This window comes from Lathyrus oleraceus, chromosome 3 (genome assembly GCF_024323335.1).
Source record: "Lathyrus oleraceus cultivar Zhongwan6 chromosome 3, CAAS_Psat_ZW6_1.0, whole genome shotgun sequence".
NCBI classification, from domain to species: domain Eukaryota; kingdom Viridiplantae; phylum Streptophyta; class Magnoliopsida; order Fabales; family Fabaceae; genus Lathyrus; species Lathyrus oleraceus.
The window spans coordinates 357,523,859-357,537,938 of NC_066581.1; the positions used below are offsets into that span (position 1 = coordinate 357,523,859).

Below are 14,080 nucleotides of genomic sequence, written 5' to 3' on the forward strand. Positions count from 1 at the left end.
TTTCGATCAACGAAGGATATAGCTCTGCATAAGTCATAGGAATAGGATCAAAACTGACCCTCTTCCTATCATAGTTAGTGTTGGTCTGATTATTGTTTCGAGGCTGGTAGGCCTGCTGTTGTGGACGATGTTGTTGATGTTGCTGTTGCTGGTTCTGATGCTGATAATGTTGATTTTCCCTGAAAGCGGGTGCTATATGAGCCACCTGGTGCTGGTTACTGGCGGGACGCACAGTCTTCCTCTTCACAGAGGGTTTTCTTTGTTTAATATGGGAGGACACAACATGTGCCTCTCCCTCTTTCTTCTTGGCAAACGCCCCATAACTGTTAACTGGAGATTTCGAAAAATAGTTGAAGTTCTTTGGAAGTGTTACATTTTGGAGAATAAATAAAAAATGGCTGTGTCGAATCTGTTTGTTGAATTCTTTTCTTGGATAAATAAATCTTTCTTGTCGAAGCCTGAGACTTAGAGGATTTTTTGGATCTCCACAAAGCTCTCTTCGACGTAGGCGTTTTGACAGAGTCGAAGCTTCAAGCGGGAAAGATTTGAAATTTAAACGAAGCAGTTTCGTCAGGCCAACACGTGGAAACATCTGAGACATGCAACGTTTGGAAATGTCGAACGTGGCAGTCATCTGTGTAGAGGCCGTTAGGGTCGAATTGTTATAAATAGGAGTCTTAGTTTTAGATTTCAGGGTGTTCAAACAGATATACAGAAATTCACAAAAAATACTCAAAGTACCAGAGCGAGAGAAAAGAGTTTTATGCTGAAAATGTATGTATGAAGAACACCATAATTTGGTTCATGTTATCTATTTCATGCAAGTCATTTAAATTAAAATTATTCACTGTATTTTCTTCTGTCGAATTGCCCTTATTTTCAGTATTTCATCATCATTTTTACCTTTGCATTTACATTCTGCCAAGTTTTCATTTCCAGTACTTTCTCAAAACTTAAAACATTTACTTCAAGTCACTTATCTTCACCTTTTCCAAGTACTTTCGTTATCTTTAAACACACTTTCCTACAAATTTATCATCATTTACTCTTTATTCATAGAGTCATAAATTTCGTTTAGAATTGTTGTCAAAACACTTTTCGCTGTTCATAAACCAGAGACAAACTGAACCATGAGTCAAATCACCGTAATGATAGTTCTTGAGACACATGTCCTAGGATCAATCTAGTCGATCCTATAAGTTACAAAAAATCTATAATATTGGAAGACTAGTGGTTGTTTATCAGAAATCACTAGTAAACAAATTGGCACGCCCAGTGGGACTGTGTCAAAAGAATTGTTAATTACAATAATTTGCTTTACTTTTACAATACAAAATCGCTGTTATTCTTTTGGTTTAAAAATTAGTGTTGTATGATCCTTAGAAGTGTAGGATAGCCAACAATTCGCAACCTATAACCAACAGAAAAAACGCAAAAAAGATGGTTAATACAACCAGTTAAGGGGAACAATTCCCTCCCCAGGGAACAGGCACAATCGGAGCAAATTCGATTGATGTATCCACTGAGATCCCTAGTGCACAGGCCATACCAACATCTGGATCTATGGCCTTGTATAATTCGACAACAATGCTATTATGTCAAGCGTAGCAGACACTCCTGCAATTTCAACCCCTAGGCCACCAGGATTCGAGAACTTTAGGCCTTTGAGAGAATACCCATATGGAATGCCATCTACTGCCATGGCAGGACTTCAAAACAATTATTCCATATATACTCAACCACATAATACGGTTATTTCGCCAATTCAAAATTCTGGCTTTGGCATGAACCATGTAGGTCGAAATACCCAATCACAAGGAATCCCTACCCTATTACCTACCCTTACAACGAATAACCAGGCAGCCTTTAGACAACAAATGGATGCCAGTAACCATGATATGGTAGGAGTTCTGGCAAGAGAAATGAATACCATTTTTTCTCCCCTGATACAGAATGTGAATAGGACTAACACTGACAATGCCCAAACATACCAACAACTGTCAGCGCAGATGGGACGCATAACAGATTTCCTAGGCGCCCCACAATCTTCTGTTCGACGCAGGCCAAACCAGGTTATAATCCAGGGAGAAGAACCAACTATAGATCAGGTTCGACCACCAAGGCAAGCGCCTGACGAAAGGGTCATGGGGGCAAGATTGGAACAACAGCCAATTCGATGGGAAGCCCCTAAAGAACAACCTAGGAGAGTGATAATGGTTAATAGAGACCAGGATGCAGACGAAGTAATTCATAGGGTCAGGCGGGAAAATATGATGGAAAATGACTTAACTAGTATGATAGAAAGAATCATGTCCCAGAATGGTCTGAATACAGGACTTCGACGGCCAAATTATTCCTCTTCTTTATCAGAATATGTCCTACAAACAGAATTACCAAGGGGTTGTAAAATCCCTAAGTTCACCAAATTCTCAGGGGACACTGGTGAATCCACTATAGAGCACATAGCCAGATACATGACTGAGGCAGGGGATTTGGCGAACAGTGAGAACCTAAGGATGAAATATTTCCCCAGTTCTTTAACAAAGAACACCTTCACATGGTTTACAACTTTGCCACCAAATTCCATAGATGTTTGGCCTCATTTGGAAAGATTGTTTCATGAACAATTCTACATGGGCCAAACTAAGATTAGTCTTAAGGAATTAGCCAGTATCAAAAGAAAATTCACCGAACCTATAGATGTAAGACCCCAATTTTTCCCTAAGATCCATCATGGCATCATATCATATCATATCATTTGCCTCAAGGATCATTGTGCACCTTGCCTCCTTCCCTGTGGGTGGGTTGTCTTTTGAGAGTGGTTCTTGATCACCAAGCATGTTTTGCATTTGTGTATCATTGCTTTTCATTTGTTTACTAACCAAAAGTACAAAAATATTGTCATCTAGCCTTGTTACTTGCAGATGAAGCAACCATTAGGTCAAGCCAGTCAAAGGCAGTCATTGAGCAATAGATGGTGGCCATTATGAAGAATTTGGGCACCATGAGCATTCACAAGAGTTCATATGAACCATGACATCATTTTGAATCAAAATCTCAAGTGGTAGAGGCTTGGATTCCATCTGATCATAGCCAAGTCAACTGAAACCCTAAAAAAGTCAACACAAGTCAACTATTCATTCAATCATGGATTTGAAGGTGGGAGATGGTTAGAGAGGCCTCATTCATGTCCATACAAGTCTCATATAACATGCCAAACATCAACAATGAAGAATTTGAGGTCAGATGAAAAGTTTCCAAAAATAGTAAGTGACCTGTAATTTCAAACTGCCAAAAATGGAAAGGTCTTCTCCTCAAGTTTACATCATCAAGAAAGCTTCAAATCAAATTTTGTCTAACATAAAAGTTGAATATTTTGCTCTCACCTTTCCAAAAAGTCCAAGAACATCGATTTCTCATGTGTGGTTGGCAAGTTATGATCAAATCATTGTCAATGGATTTTGAACTTCAAGCTTGCATAACTTTTGAACCAAATGGCCAAATCATGTGGTTCTTTTGGAGCATTTCTCTCTTGATCCCTACTATCATAATCATGCATCACATTTCATCAATTCTCATCACAAAAATATTGCATTTTTCACTTGAATTAATTTGAATTTTTGGAGGGAAAATATCCATTTGAAAAATATGCATTATTTTCACTTCAAACCAATTACATTTGCCTCTAAACAGGTTTTGAACTCATTTCCAATCAAAAATTCGCACTGTTCCATTGCCTTGCATGAGCATAAGGGTGATTTTGGCATTTTGCATAAACATGTTAATTTCACTAATTCTTGGGTTTTTGGCTAAACATGATTAGTGAGTTTGATTAGCATGTGGTATTTAAACATAATCCTAACAGAATTCAGAACAACAACTACACAAAACTCAGATCTGAAATTTTCATCTCAAATTCTCTCAACTTTTTTCATCCATTTTCTTCTTATCTTTTGCTTTGCTTTCGATTTGTTCATCATCTACAGGCATAATTGAAGAAGATTGAAGCTGGATCTTGAAGAATTCTGCATGAATCTTGGACTGTGAAGCTTGTGCTCGCTCATGGCAGTTGAAGATTCCATCGAGATTAAGCATTGTTGAGCTGTTGTCCATCATTCATTCATTTTCCTCAGCACTATAGAGCATCTGTTTCAGCTCCTCCAAGCCAGATTCACACGATTTCAACTCTGCATCATCAGCATGGTTAAAATTCGAATGCTCTAATTCATGAAATTATGATATGCATCTTGTAGATCCTTTGTTGCTGGTTGTAATGAACTTTAGATCGTGGATTTTCATTGAGTTTTGAGGTAGTTATGTGGATTTGAATGTTGACATGTGAAACTTTCTTCGCTTGAATCTTTGAACATGAGTAGAATTAGGTTGAATTGATGTTGGATTATTGATGTGTGTTGAAGGACGGTTCCAATGATGTATGTTTCGTGAATTCCTGTGATGTTTGGATCTTGATGATTATGAACATGATGAACAATGGATGAATGTCTAGGGTTTCGATTTCCAGATTTCATTTGATCTGCTTGGCGTGAGTGTTGCATGTGTTTCGCGGTTTGTTGCCATGCATTGGTCCACATCATCTCCACCTGGCTGTTTAATTGGCTCAGAATGAAGCGCTTTGCCACATCACTTAATGAAACGGCGCGTTTCATTAAGTGAGCGCCATATTTGAATTCACACTCGGTTCGATTCCGAGTTCCAGCATTTGCATTTTTTGGCTTTTAAATTTTTCTCTTGTATGCTATCCATGTTCACATGCCTTCATCATGCATTTTTTAATTTTTCTTTCCATTCAAAAATTCCTAACTCCTAAAATAATGATCCAATTTACATGAGATTTTTTGTACAATGTTCCTTGTAATGTCTACTAGTTTATGGATATTTTTACAGAATTTGTGCTCGGGTGGATTTTTAAATTGCCTAGGGTTTGTTCATGCTTATACATTCATGCACCTTGCTTGCCATTTCCTTCATGAAATAATGATGACTGATCCAATGAAGCGGAAAATTTACATGCATAAACTAGACATCCTAATGGTCATTTTGGTATATAGTTTGCATTTTTCTCATTTCTGGATGTTGAGTTATGATGTGATTAATAGAGGTGTGACAATGTGTGTCACACCATTTCTTGTCCAACTTGCTGATTTTATTTACCATGCCAAATAAATGCCAAATGATCTGAATTTTGCATGATGCTCCTCCTGGATGATAGGTTTGCTCCTGAATTTTTGTAGAATTTTTGGATCCATTTCCAATTTGTTTGAGATTTTCTTTTCTGGATTGTCATGTTTGAACTTTTGTTGAGTGTTGAACTTTCATGATTTGTGAAATTCTTATGCCTTATCATATGAGCTTGAAATTTTGCACATTGATTCTAGACTCTTTAAAGTTTATCTTGGCTTTGCTTTGATGTCCATATCATGCTTGGATTCTGTTTTGTGCTTGTGTGAAGTTGATGCATCTATTTGTGCCCTAATTGAGCTTGTTTTGCCTTGCCTTGACTTAGTGAATTTCTTTGACGTGCTTAAACTTGTCCAAATGCCATGATTTTTGGTGTGTTGATCATTTGATGAGTGCTGTTTATCCATGATTTTTTTTTGAGAATTATTGAATCACTTTTGAGTTGATATGCCTTTGGTCATTCTGTTTGCTTCAATGAGTTTTCAACTTGCATGTTTTGACATGATTTGTTTGTGAAATGAAATTGGTTAATGCTTTTGATATGGGATCACTTGGATGATGTTCTTATTTGATTAATCTTGATTCTTGTAAATCTTCATGTTCTGTTTTGGAATATTTCTCATTCTTTGACCCTAGGCCTTGGCCTAAGGGTTTGCTTCTCATGTTTGAGTTTGTTTTCAGGTTAAGAAGCATATGGCTTTAAGGAGATTAATTCATATGGCTTGAGTTGGTTTGTTTGATTGTTATGGACTAACTTTGACTTGTTTTGTAGGTTGCTCTTAGCTCATTTGAGTTGAGCTTGTGCCTTGCACAATGTAGCCTTGATTGTTTGATTGTACATTGTCTGTTGACTGTTGGTTTATCTGTTTGACTTTTGTGACTTGTATACTGATTGAGTTGGAATGATTTCAGGTACATTAGTTGCTTAAGTTCATTTTGAACTTGCTTTTGCTTGGTTGCTTAACCAATTAGGTATAATTTCTCTTCTTCATGTAGTCTAGAAGACCTGGTTTGTTATGTGGCCAGGCACCTGTCTGAAGTCCTCCTTAAGAGGCAATGTTTGTGATTGTTTATCTTTGTCCCCAAGCAGGAAAAGTCCTTTTGATAAGGCAATTGGTAGATACAAGAGATGTGTAGTCCATCTCCTACTATTCTGTGTGTCATCCCTTTGCTCACATTACATGTTGATGCATTGTGGATCTTATCCCAAGATCTATAGAGTCATTAACTTGTGGAGAGAGTTCCAACTTTCTGAACTCCCACGCCTTCTATCATTTGAAGCTCTCCCTGACCAGGGATAAGAGCCATGAGGCACACCCCTCATATCCTTTCATCTGCTTCACCTTAACTCTCAATGTTAAGGTTAAGAGCACCACTCACCCCATTCCAGTTGACTTTAAAGTCTAACCCTTGCTTGAGCCTAATTGCTTGTATATAGTGTGTGCTATTTGACTTGATTGGTTGATTCATCTGTACATGTTTGACTGTTTGCCTTTTTGCATTTATCACCATTAATTGTTCATTATTGCATGATCATCATTTCATATCTTTGTGACCCATCTTTGTTTGTCCATTGAGGAATCAACTGTAAGTCCATTCATTGGCCATTATTCCTATGATTTGGAAGGGATTGAGTGTAAGACCATTTATTGGCAGCTTGTACCCTCTTTGCTTATTGCTCTTGTTTGTTTGTTGTATGTGAGGATTCAATTGTAAGTCCATGTTGTTGGCATTTGTATTCCTATGATCATCCTGCGGAGATTGGAATAAGTCCAGATAGATTGGCATCTGATATCCATGTTTTGTTTTGTGTGTGAGATTGGTATAAGTACATTTATTGGCATCCGGTATCATTGTTTTGTTTTAGGAGATTGGTGTAAATCCATTGATTGGTATCCGGTATCCGCTTTTGTTTGTGAGATTGGTATAAGTCCATTTATTGGCATCCAGTATCATTTGTTTTGTTTTAGGAGATTGGTGTAAATCCATTGATTGGTATCCGGTATCCGTCTTTGTTTGTGAGATTGGTGTAAGTCCATTGATTGGCATCCAGTATCACCTCGCTTTTTATTTGCTTACTTGCATTGTTGCCTATTCCAAAGGACACACTTGAATCATCTTCTATATGATCTCAAGAGGTGAACTTCTAGGAAGTTTTACACTCCCTCACCCACACCTTTTTTTGTTTCAAAATCCCTTTTCACATTGTTAATTCAAAAACTTTGACATAGTGTGAAAACATTCTCATGTCTTTTCAAATTAGAAACTTGGACCTTAAGTCCTTGACTTTTCAAACTCCATTTCATAACACTTCTTTCTGAATTGAATTCTAATCATACTTTGACCATCCTTTTGTGAATACTCATAATCAATTAACTTCACCCATTCAATTGTTTTGTGGCTTTGTCCATTGTTGATATGTTTTCATACATTAGCCATAGGTTTCAATTCTCATAGTGGTTGATGTAAATCTCACCATATCCTTAGTGAGTTGATTGTAAGTCTTCCATACTTAGTATAGGGTTAACCCCTCACTAGTATGTTGAAGCTATCCTTGCATGGTGGATTGTTGGTCTTGGTTCAGTTTTCTCCCGTTGAGAATGAAAAGCCTTAGTGCTCTTGTTTTAAAATGAATCCACTGATATTTTGGAAATCTTTTAGCCGAACTACGGCGTTTTGATCCTTTACCTTTTCATGGAAAGGTACGTAGGCAACGGGTTCATCCGTTCAAACACAAAAATAATAAAATTGTACATTCTTTTCTCATCATCCCAATCATGTTTGCATAATATGTCATAAACAAATAAACTTTTTATACAACAAGTGTGAAAAGGGCTCCCTAGGAGTACCTAGGACGTTTTGTGTGCCTAACACCTTCCCATTGCGTAATTTACCCCTTACCCAGATTCTCTGATCTTTCATTAGTTTTCTATGTGTAAAACTTCTTAGGCTTTTGTTCGCTTTTTAGCCAATCCTTTGGATAAATAAAAGTGTGGTGGCGACTCGATTTCTTTGTATGCTTTGCTTATGGTTTAATCAATAAATCATATAGCGACGAATACACCGCTACAGAAAAGTGGCGACTCTGCTGGGGATAAAATCTTCATTAGACCTTCCCTGGTGGTATTGCCTACTTTTCACCCTTGTTGTATTATATTTGTTTATTTGTTATTTGACATATTTTTGTACAATTTGGGATAACTGTATTGATTGTAATGTTTGAATTGCTTGATATACATTTGCTGTTCGCTTTGGTGATCTCTGTGAGATGAGTTCTATACCCGAACTCGAGTGCACCTTAGGATAGGAGAATGGCATAGTCTTGTTGACTGGTGTGGAGTATTCCTTAGCCAGTTGACTTGCGAGTCCATTCACTTGGTGGAGGTCATGTTGGATTAATAATGTCACACAAGTTATTTGTGGTTAGGCATTATTCTTTCAATCATGTGCCTTAGAAGCCAAGGACCTTAGTTTACCAAGCCCATCTTGACCTATTTTTAGGACGTAGTGCGGAGGTCGTTCAGATGTCAGTTCTGATGCGATTGTTACGCAATACTACACTCATAAGAGTCTCTCTTGAGAATATTTTTGGAATACGAGTATTCGTTCCTCCGATAATATCCGAGAGATGGGACGATGATTATGGGAACCTCTGGTAGAACATGTCTGGCAGGTTTAAACCCTAGTACACTCCTTTTGGGTGGTTCTTAACCGAGACTCCATGCTCGTGACTCTCAGCAAACCCGTGATTCATGGTTGAGTCGTTCAGACATCTTTAATATCAATGGAACTTGGGTGTCGATAAGGTGTAAACCATAATCCGCCAAAATGGATGGTTGATATTAAGGATGATTGAGCCGGTTCACGTATCGTTAATATCAATGGAACTTGGGTGTTGATAAGGTGAAAACCTAAATCCACCAAAATGGATGATTGATATTAGGGATACAATGAGCTTTCCCATGACCTTTGTCTGGTGTGACTTGTTTGATCCTTGAGTGTGATTGTTGCATTCATGCATTCATGCATTCATCTGCATTCATGTCATCAGAAAAATCAGAAAATTTTCAAGGAACTCAAAGGAGTTTATTTGCAAAAATTTTCAAACATGGAAAAAACCGAATTTTTTTTTACCTGATATATCTGATGAGATATTCTCATATACGATCAAAATGTTAATATTTCATAGTTTGCAAATAAAACCCTCGAGTTCCTTTGAAATAAAAACAAAGCATATGCATAAACACTTCATGCATCATTTGCATGAGCGGGTGTTGTTCTCAGCCTTTGGTCCTGTGGTCTGACCCTGCGATCTTCATTTATTTTGAAGACGCACCTCGCCGGTACTACACCAGAGCCGATTCTTCGAGATTGATGGATCATTTTGAGCAAGAGAACTGTAAACTTAAGGAGGAATTTGCCAGACTAAGGGCTTTTGATGGATGTATTCCTGATAAGCCACTTGTCTTCTTTCTCGTATATTGACGCTGAGGATGAAGTTGGAACGCCTTTCCAAGCTTTATCTATTGATGAACCAATTGAGAAGAAGTCTCCTTCATTTGCTTCCTACCGTGATGCGAAACTGGCCATTGAGTGTGGTGCAGTTGCTGGTTTAGGGAAGATGATTGAGCTTGAAGACAATAAATCCCGGGTTGGCATTGGCTATTCCTCTGGGGCATTCAACGAGCATGGGCTATTCAAAAGTGGAGGATTCATCCATGCTAATCAACCTGAAGATGCTGCTGCTATATTGGAAGAGGATGCAGAGGATCTGAACAATTTCATCATACCTGGTGGTGTCTGCCACAATTGGGTCGCTGTAGATGTTCCTACAGTCATCCATAGATCAGAGTAATTGTTCACTTTGTTTAAAAACCCTTCTCCCATGCCAAAAGGAGAAGTGATGACATTGTTGGCAGCATATATACAATGATGTTTTCATTCAATTAATGCATTGTTAAACGTTTGTTTTTCCATTTGTTTTCACTTTTTGCTTTTGCATGAAATCAGTGATCACAAAAAAAACCCATAAAAACAAGAATAAGAACAATCTTTTTCATCTGCATAATGATTTGCTTGTTTAAAATCTAAAGCTTTTCATTAACCAAAATCATTATGCAGGTTGATCCTAAAACCCATTGAACATAATGATCCAACGCCATCTCCCAATCTTGAATTCCTTGTATTTGAGGCAGAGGAAGATGATGTTGAAGGGGATTCCTGATGAGATTACCCGTTTTCTTGAGCATGAAAAGAGGCTCATTCAGCTGTATTTTGAGAATCAGCAGAACAGTCAAACTGAGGCATTACAAATGTAATGTAAAAAAAAAGAAGAAGAGGGTGAAAAACAAAATGAAGAAAGTCAAAAAAGCAAAGAGAATTTTTTTCAAAAGAAAAAAAAAAGAAAAAGTATACCCTCAAAGCCCTAGTTGACTGATGCTGAATGGATTCAGAGTCGTTATGACCAGTTGAATTTGATTGAAGAGAAGCGATTGACTGCCATGTGCCATGGTCAGTTATATCAGCAGAGAATGAAGAAAGCATTCGATAAGAAGGTCAAGCCTCGTGTGTTCCGAGAAGGAGACCTCGTGCTCAAGAAAGTCTTATCTTTCGCGCCCGATTCCAGGGGCAAGTGGACTCCAAACTACGAGGGTCCATATGTTGTTAAGAGAGCCTTTTCAGGCAGAGCTTTGATGCTTACAACAATGGATGGGGAGGATTTCACTCGTCCTGTGAATTCAGATGCAGTCAAGAAATACTTTGCCTAAAAAAAAAGTATATGCAAATGAAAAACAGAATAGCTCGCTAAGTTGAAAACCCGAAAGGGCGGCTTAGGCAAAAATGAGCGTCTCGGTGGAGAACCCGAAAGGGTGATCCAGGCAAAAGTTAGAGACTTGAAAAATAAAAGTGAATTTGCATCCCGCTAGATTGAGTACCTCACCCTGGGGCAATCTAGGCAAAAATTAGGGATTTGGCAAGTAACTGCATCCGGACAAGACTTTCTGTTCCACAGCCGTCTTTTCGTCAGAGGTTCTCGATTCGTCGTCAACTGAAGCTTCGGATACATCGAGATTCAAATTGGTAGAGAAAGGATCATTATGTTCAATGTAGCCCTCTCCCAATATATATCACTGATTTCAAATTTGTACAGATCTATGGAGTCTTGCCATTTGTAGGCTACCATTCCATTAAATCACTTTGAGCTTTTATCCAATTATTTGCACTCTTATTTGTTTTAATTCAACAAATGTTTTGCATGTTTTAATTGATAAAATGTCATTGTTTTAAACCAATAAATTTTTCAAATTATTGTTTTAAACAAAGTGAACATTCACAATGATGAAAGGATACTTAAGAATTTCTCAGTGCTCTCCCAAGGGTGGCATGATTTCCAACAGGTAAGACATTTGTTCATATTCCTGGCATTGGTTGTATCCTCTTCCTCCTGCTTGATTGTTGGGGTTGTTCCCCAAGCAGAGTTGTTGTTGGGGTTGTTCCCCCAAGCAGAGTGTTTGGTGAAGACTTCGTTTTCTTCTCCAGCAGTATTCTCTCCCAGCATGGGTGTTTCTCCTTTTGGAAGATTCGGTAATTGGTGGTTTGAACCCAGGTACCCCATTTCTCCCCACTGCAGTCGCTAGCAGAGTTGTTGTTTCTCTCCTCAGCATGGTGGTTTTCTTTTTGAAGATTCAGTGGTTGGTGGGTTGATATCCCGGTACTTTACCGCTTTCCCCAGCATTGTCGCAAGCAGGGTTGTTGTTATCTTTCCTCAGCACAGTCGCTAATGGAATCTGTGATATATCCTCGGAGCAGAGCGCTTGTGGAAGACTTCGTTTTCTCCAACAGTAACCTCTTCCCCGACCAAGTCGCCAGCGGAGTTGTTGCTAGCTCCCCATCAGAGCGCTTATCCTTTCAGCAGGGCAGTGATTATGTTCATCCTCAGCAGTTGTGGGTGTTCTCCTCAGAAGAGTTAACATTTGGTGGTTGTTCCCCAGCTCTCTTCCGTATCCCAGTGGATTCTTCAGTGGTTTTCCCCAGCGGAGCCGTCAGTTGATTGGTGGTTTGGTGGATTGTATTTATGCAAAATCCCCATTAGAGTTGGTATCTCCAACAGGATCAGGATTGCATCTGCAATAGTCCCCTCGGAGTCTCCGCTAGAGCTGGTATCCTTGACAGAGTTGTTCGTGGCAGTTTCTGCTTTTTGAAACCTCTGTTTCCCTAGTAGGGTTGGTTGATAGCCTATCATCCTAAGATTTGGTTGATTTCCTGATTGCTTTTGATCCTCAGTAGAGTGGCTTGTTGCAGAATCTACTTGTGTGATCTATTTTTCCTTCAGTGGGTGTATTCCCGATGGAATAACTACTTGTTTCCCCCAGGTAGAGTTGCTTGTACAGTAGACTCTACGTGGATGATTTGTTCTCCCTCAGTGGGTTGTTCCCCAGTGGAGTTATGTGGAGTTGCTTTCATAACAGTTTTTGCTTGTGCAGTGAACTCTTGCTTCCCAGTTGATACTGGGGTTTCCCCTGCGGATATCTCGGGATTTCTCCTGTTTCCCCAACATATTTGTCTTTGTGGCTGTTTGTGCCTGTTGTGACTTTCTGTACTCCAGTTGGGTTGATTGTTGATCCATTACTCAGAGAGTCTTTGGTATCTCCAATCTTTTGCCTCCCCGCAGATCTTTGCTTTTCAGCACGAGGATCTCCAGCAGATTGGCTTTCCAGTTGGTTTTTCCCCTGGAAGTATAGTACCGGGCGTTTGATTCCTGGACTCTGTTTGTGTTAGATATGTCTGTTTTGTCAGCATTCATCAAACATAAATCACGCATATTCATGCATAATCATAAAACATTCAGATATTCATGTTGCATTTTTGCCATTTATCTCTTGTTTGTTGTTCTCCTGCTATGGGTGATATAGATCTCTTTATAGATCTTCCCAAGCCAATGTCGGGTGTTTAAATCTCTCCATATAGAGTCAGCCCCATAAGCAGAAAGTGACTGTTTTTCCTTCTGCAGTTCCCCACTGAGATTTTCCTCGTGGATGACGGTTTCTTCCGTTTCCTCCCAACACATATATATTGGGATGGATTTTCCTATTGAGTTATATCCTCATAGGATGAGTCTTGATTCAGTCCGTCTGTTCGGTTTAGTCCCGAATTGGCATTTGTCAACTGTTTCTTGTGCTTCCCTGTGGAATAAATGAATAATTTGCCCAGTAATCGACATTAATTCATTTATCCCCAGCGGAATCTTTTTGGGCCTCTACCCAGTAACCGGTAGTTGTAAGTCCTATGTTCCCTCTTCTTGGCGGAATTTGTAGTTATATACCTTTTATTCCTCAGCAAGAGTTGGTTGGGCCTCTACCCAGTATCCGGTAGTTGTAAGTCCTATGTTTCTTGCCCTCTTCTTGGTGGAATTTGTGGTTATATACCTTTTATTCCTTAGCAAGAGTCGTTTGGTTTTCTACCCAATATTCGGTAGTTGTAAATCCTAATTTTTCTGCTCTCCAGCAGTTTGTGGTTTGTTATAAACCCTATCTTTGGTTCCCGTGCGGATTTGTGATTCTTTCATTCCCCACGCGGAGTTGTTGGTTTTCTACCCAGTATTCGGTGGATGTAAACCCTATCCTTTTTATCCTCATCAGAGTTGATGGCCACTACCCAGTATTCGGTAGTCGTAAGTCCTATCTCTTTTCCCCTAGCAGAGGTAACCTTTGTGGTTCGTTCTGGTTGATGGTGGATTTTGTGCTGTTGTGGTTTTATTCCCAACGGAGTCTGTGCTTTTTGTGGATAATTGTCGGTTGCTAGCAATTTTTTCCTTAGCCAGAATTTTGGTATTCTACCCCGTATTCGGTAGTTGTAAACCCTAGTTTCTCCCCTTTTGCAG

General features: G+C 39.0%; 1 protein-coding gene across 1 annotated transcript; it reads left to right on the forward strand.

Annotated features, from left to right (window-relative positions):
• The first annotated feature begins 1,595 nt into the window (after positions 1–1,595).
• On the forward strand, positions 1,596–3,992 carry LOC127131279 (uncharacterized). The gene is made up of 2 exons (XM_051060208.1): positions 1,596–2,702; positions 3,987–3,992. Exons 1-2 carry the CDS (start codon positions 1,596–1,598, stop codon positions 3,990–3,992), a joined length of 1,113 nt encoding a protein of 370 aa, XP_050916165.1.
• Positions 3,993–14,080: the final 10,088 nt, after the last annotated feature.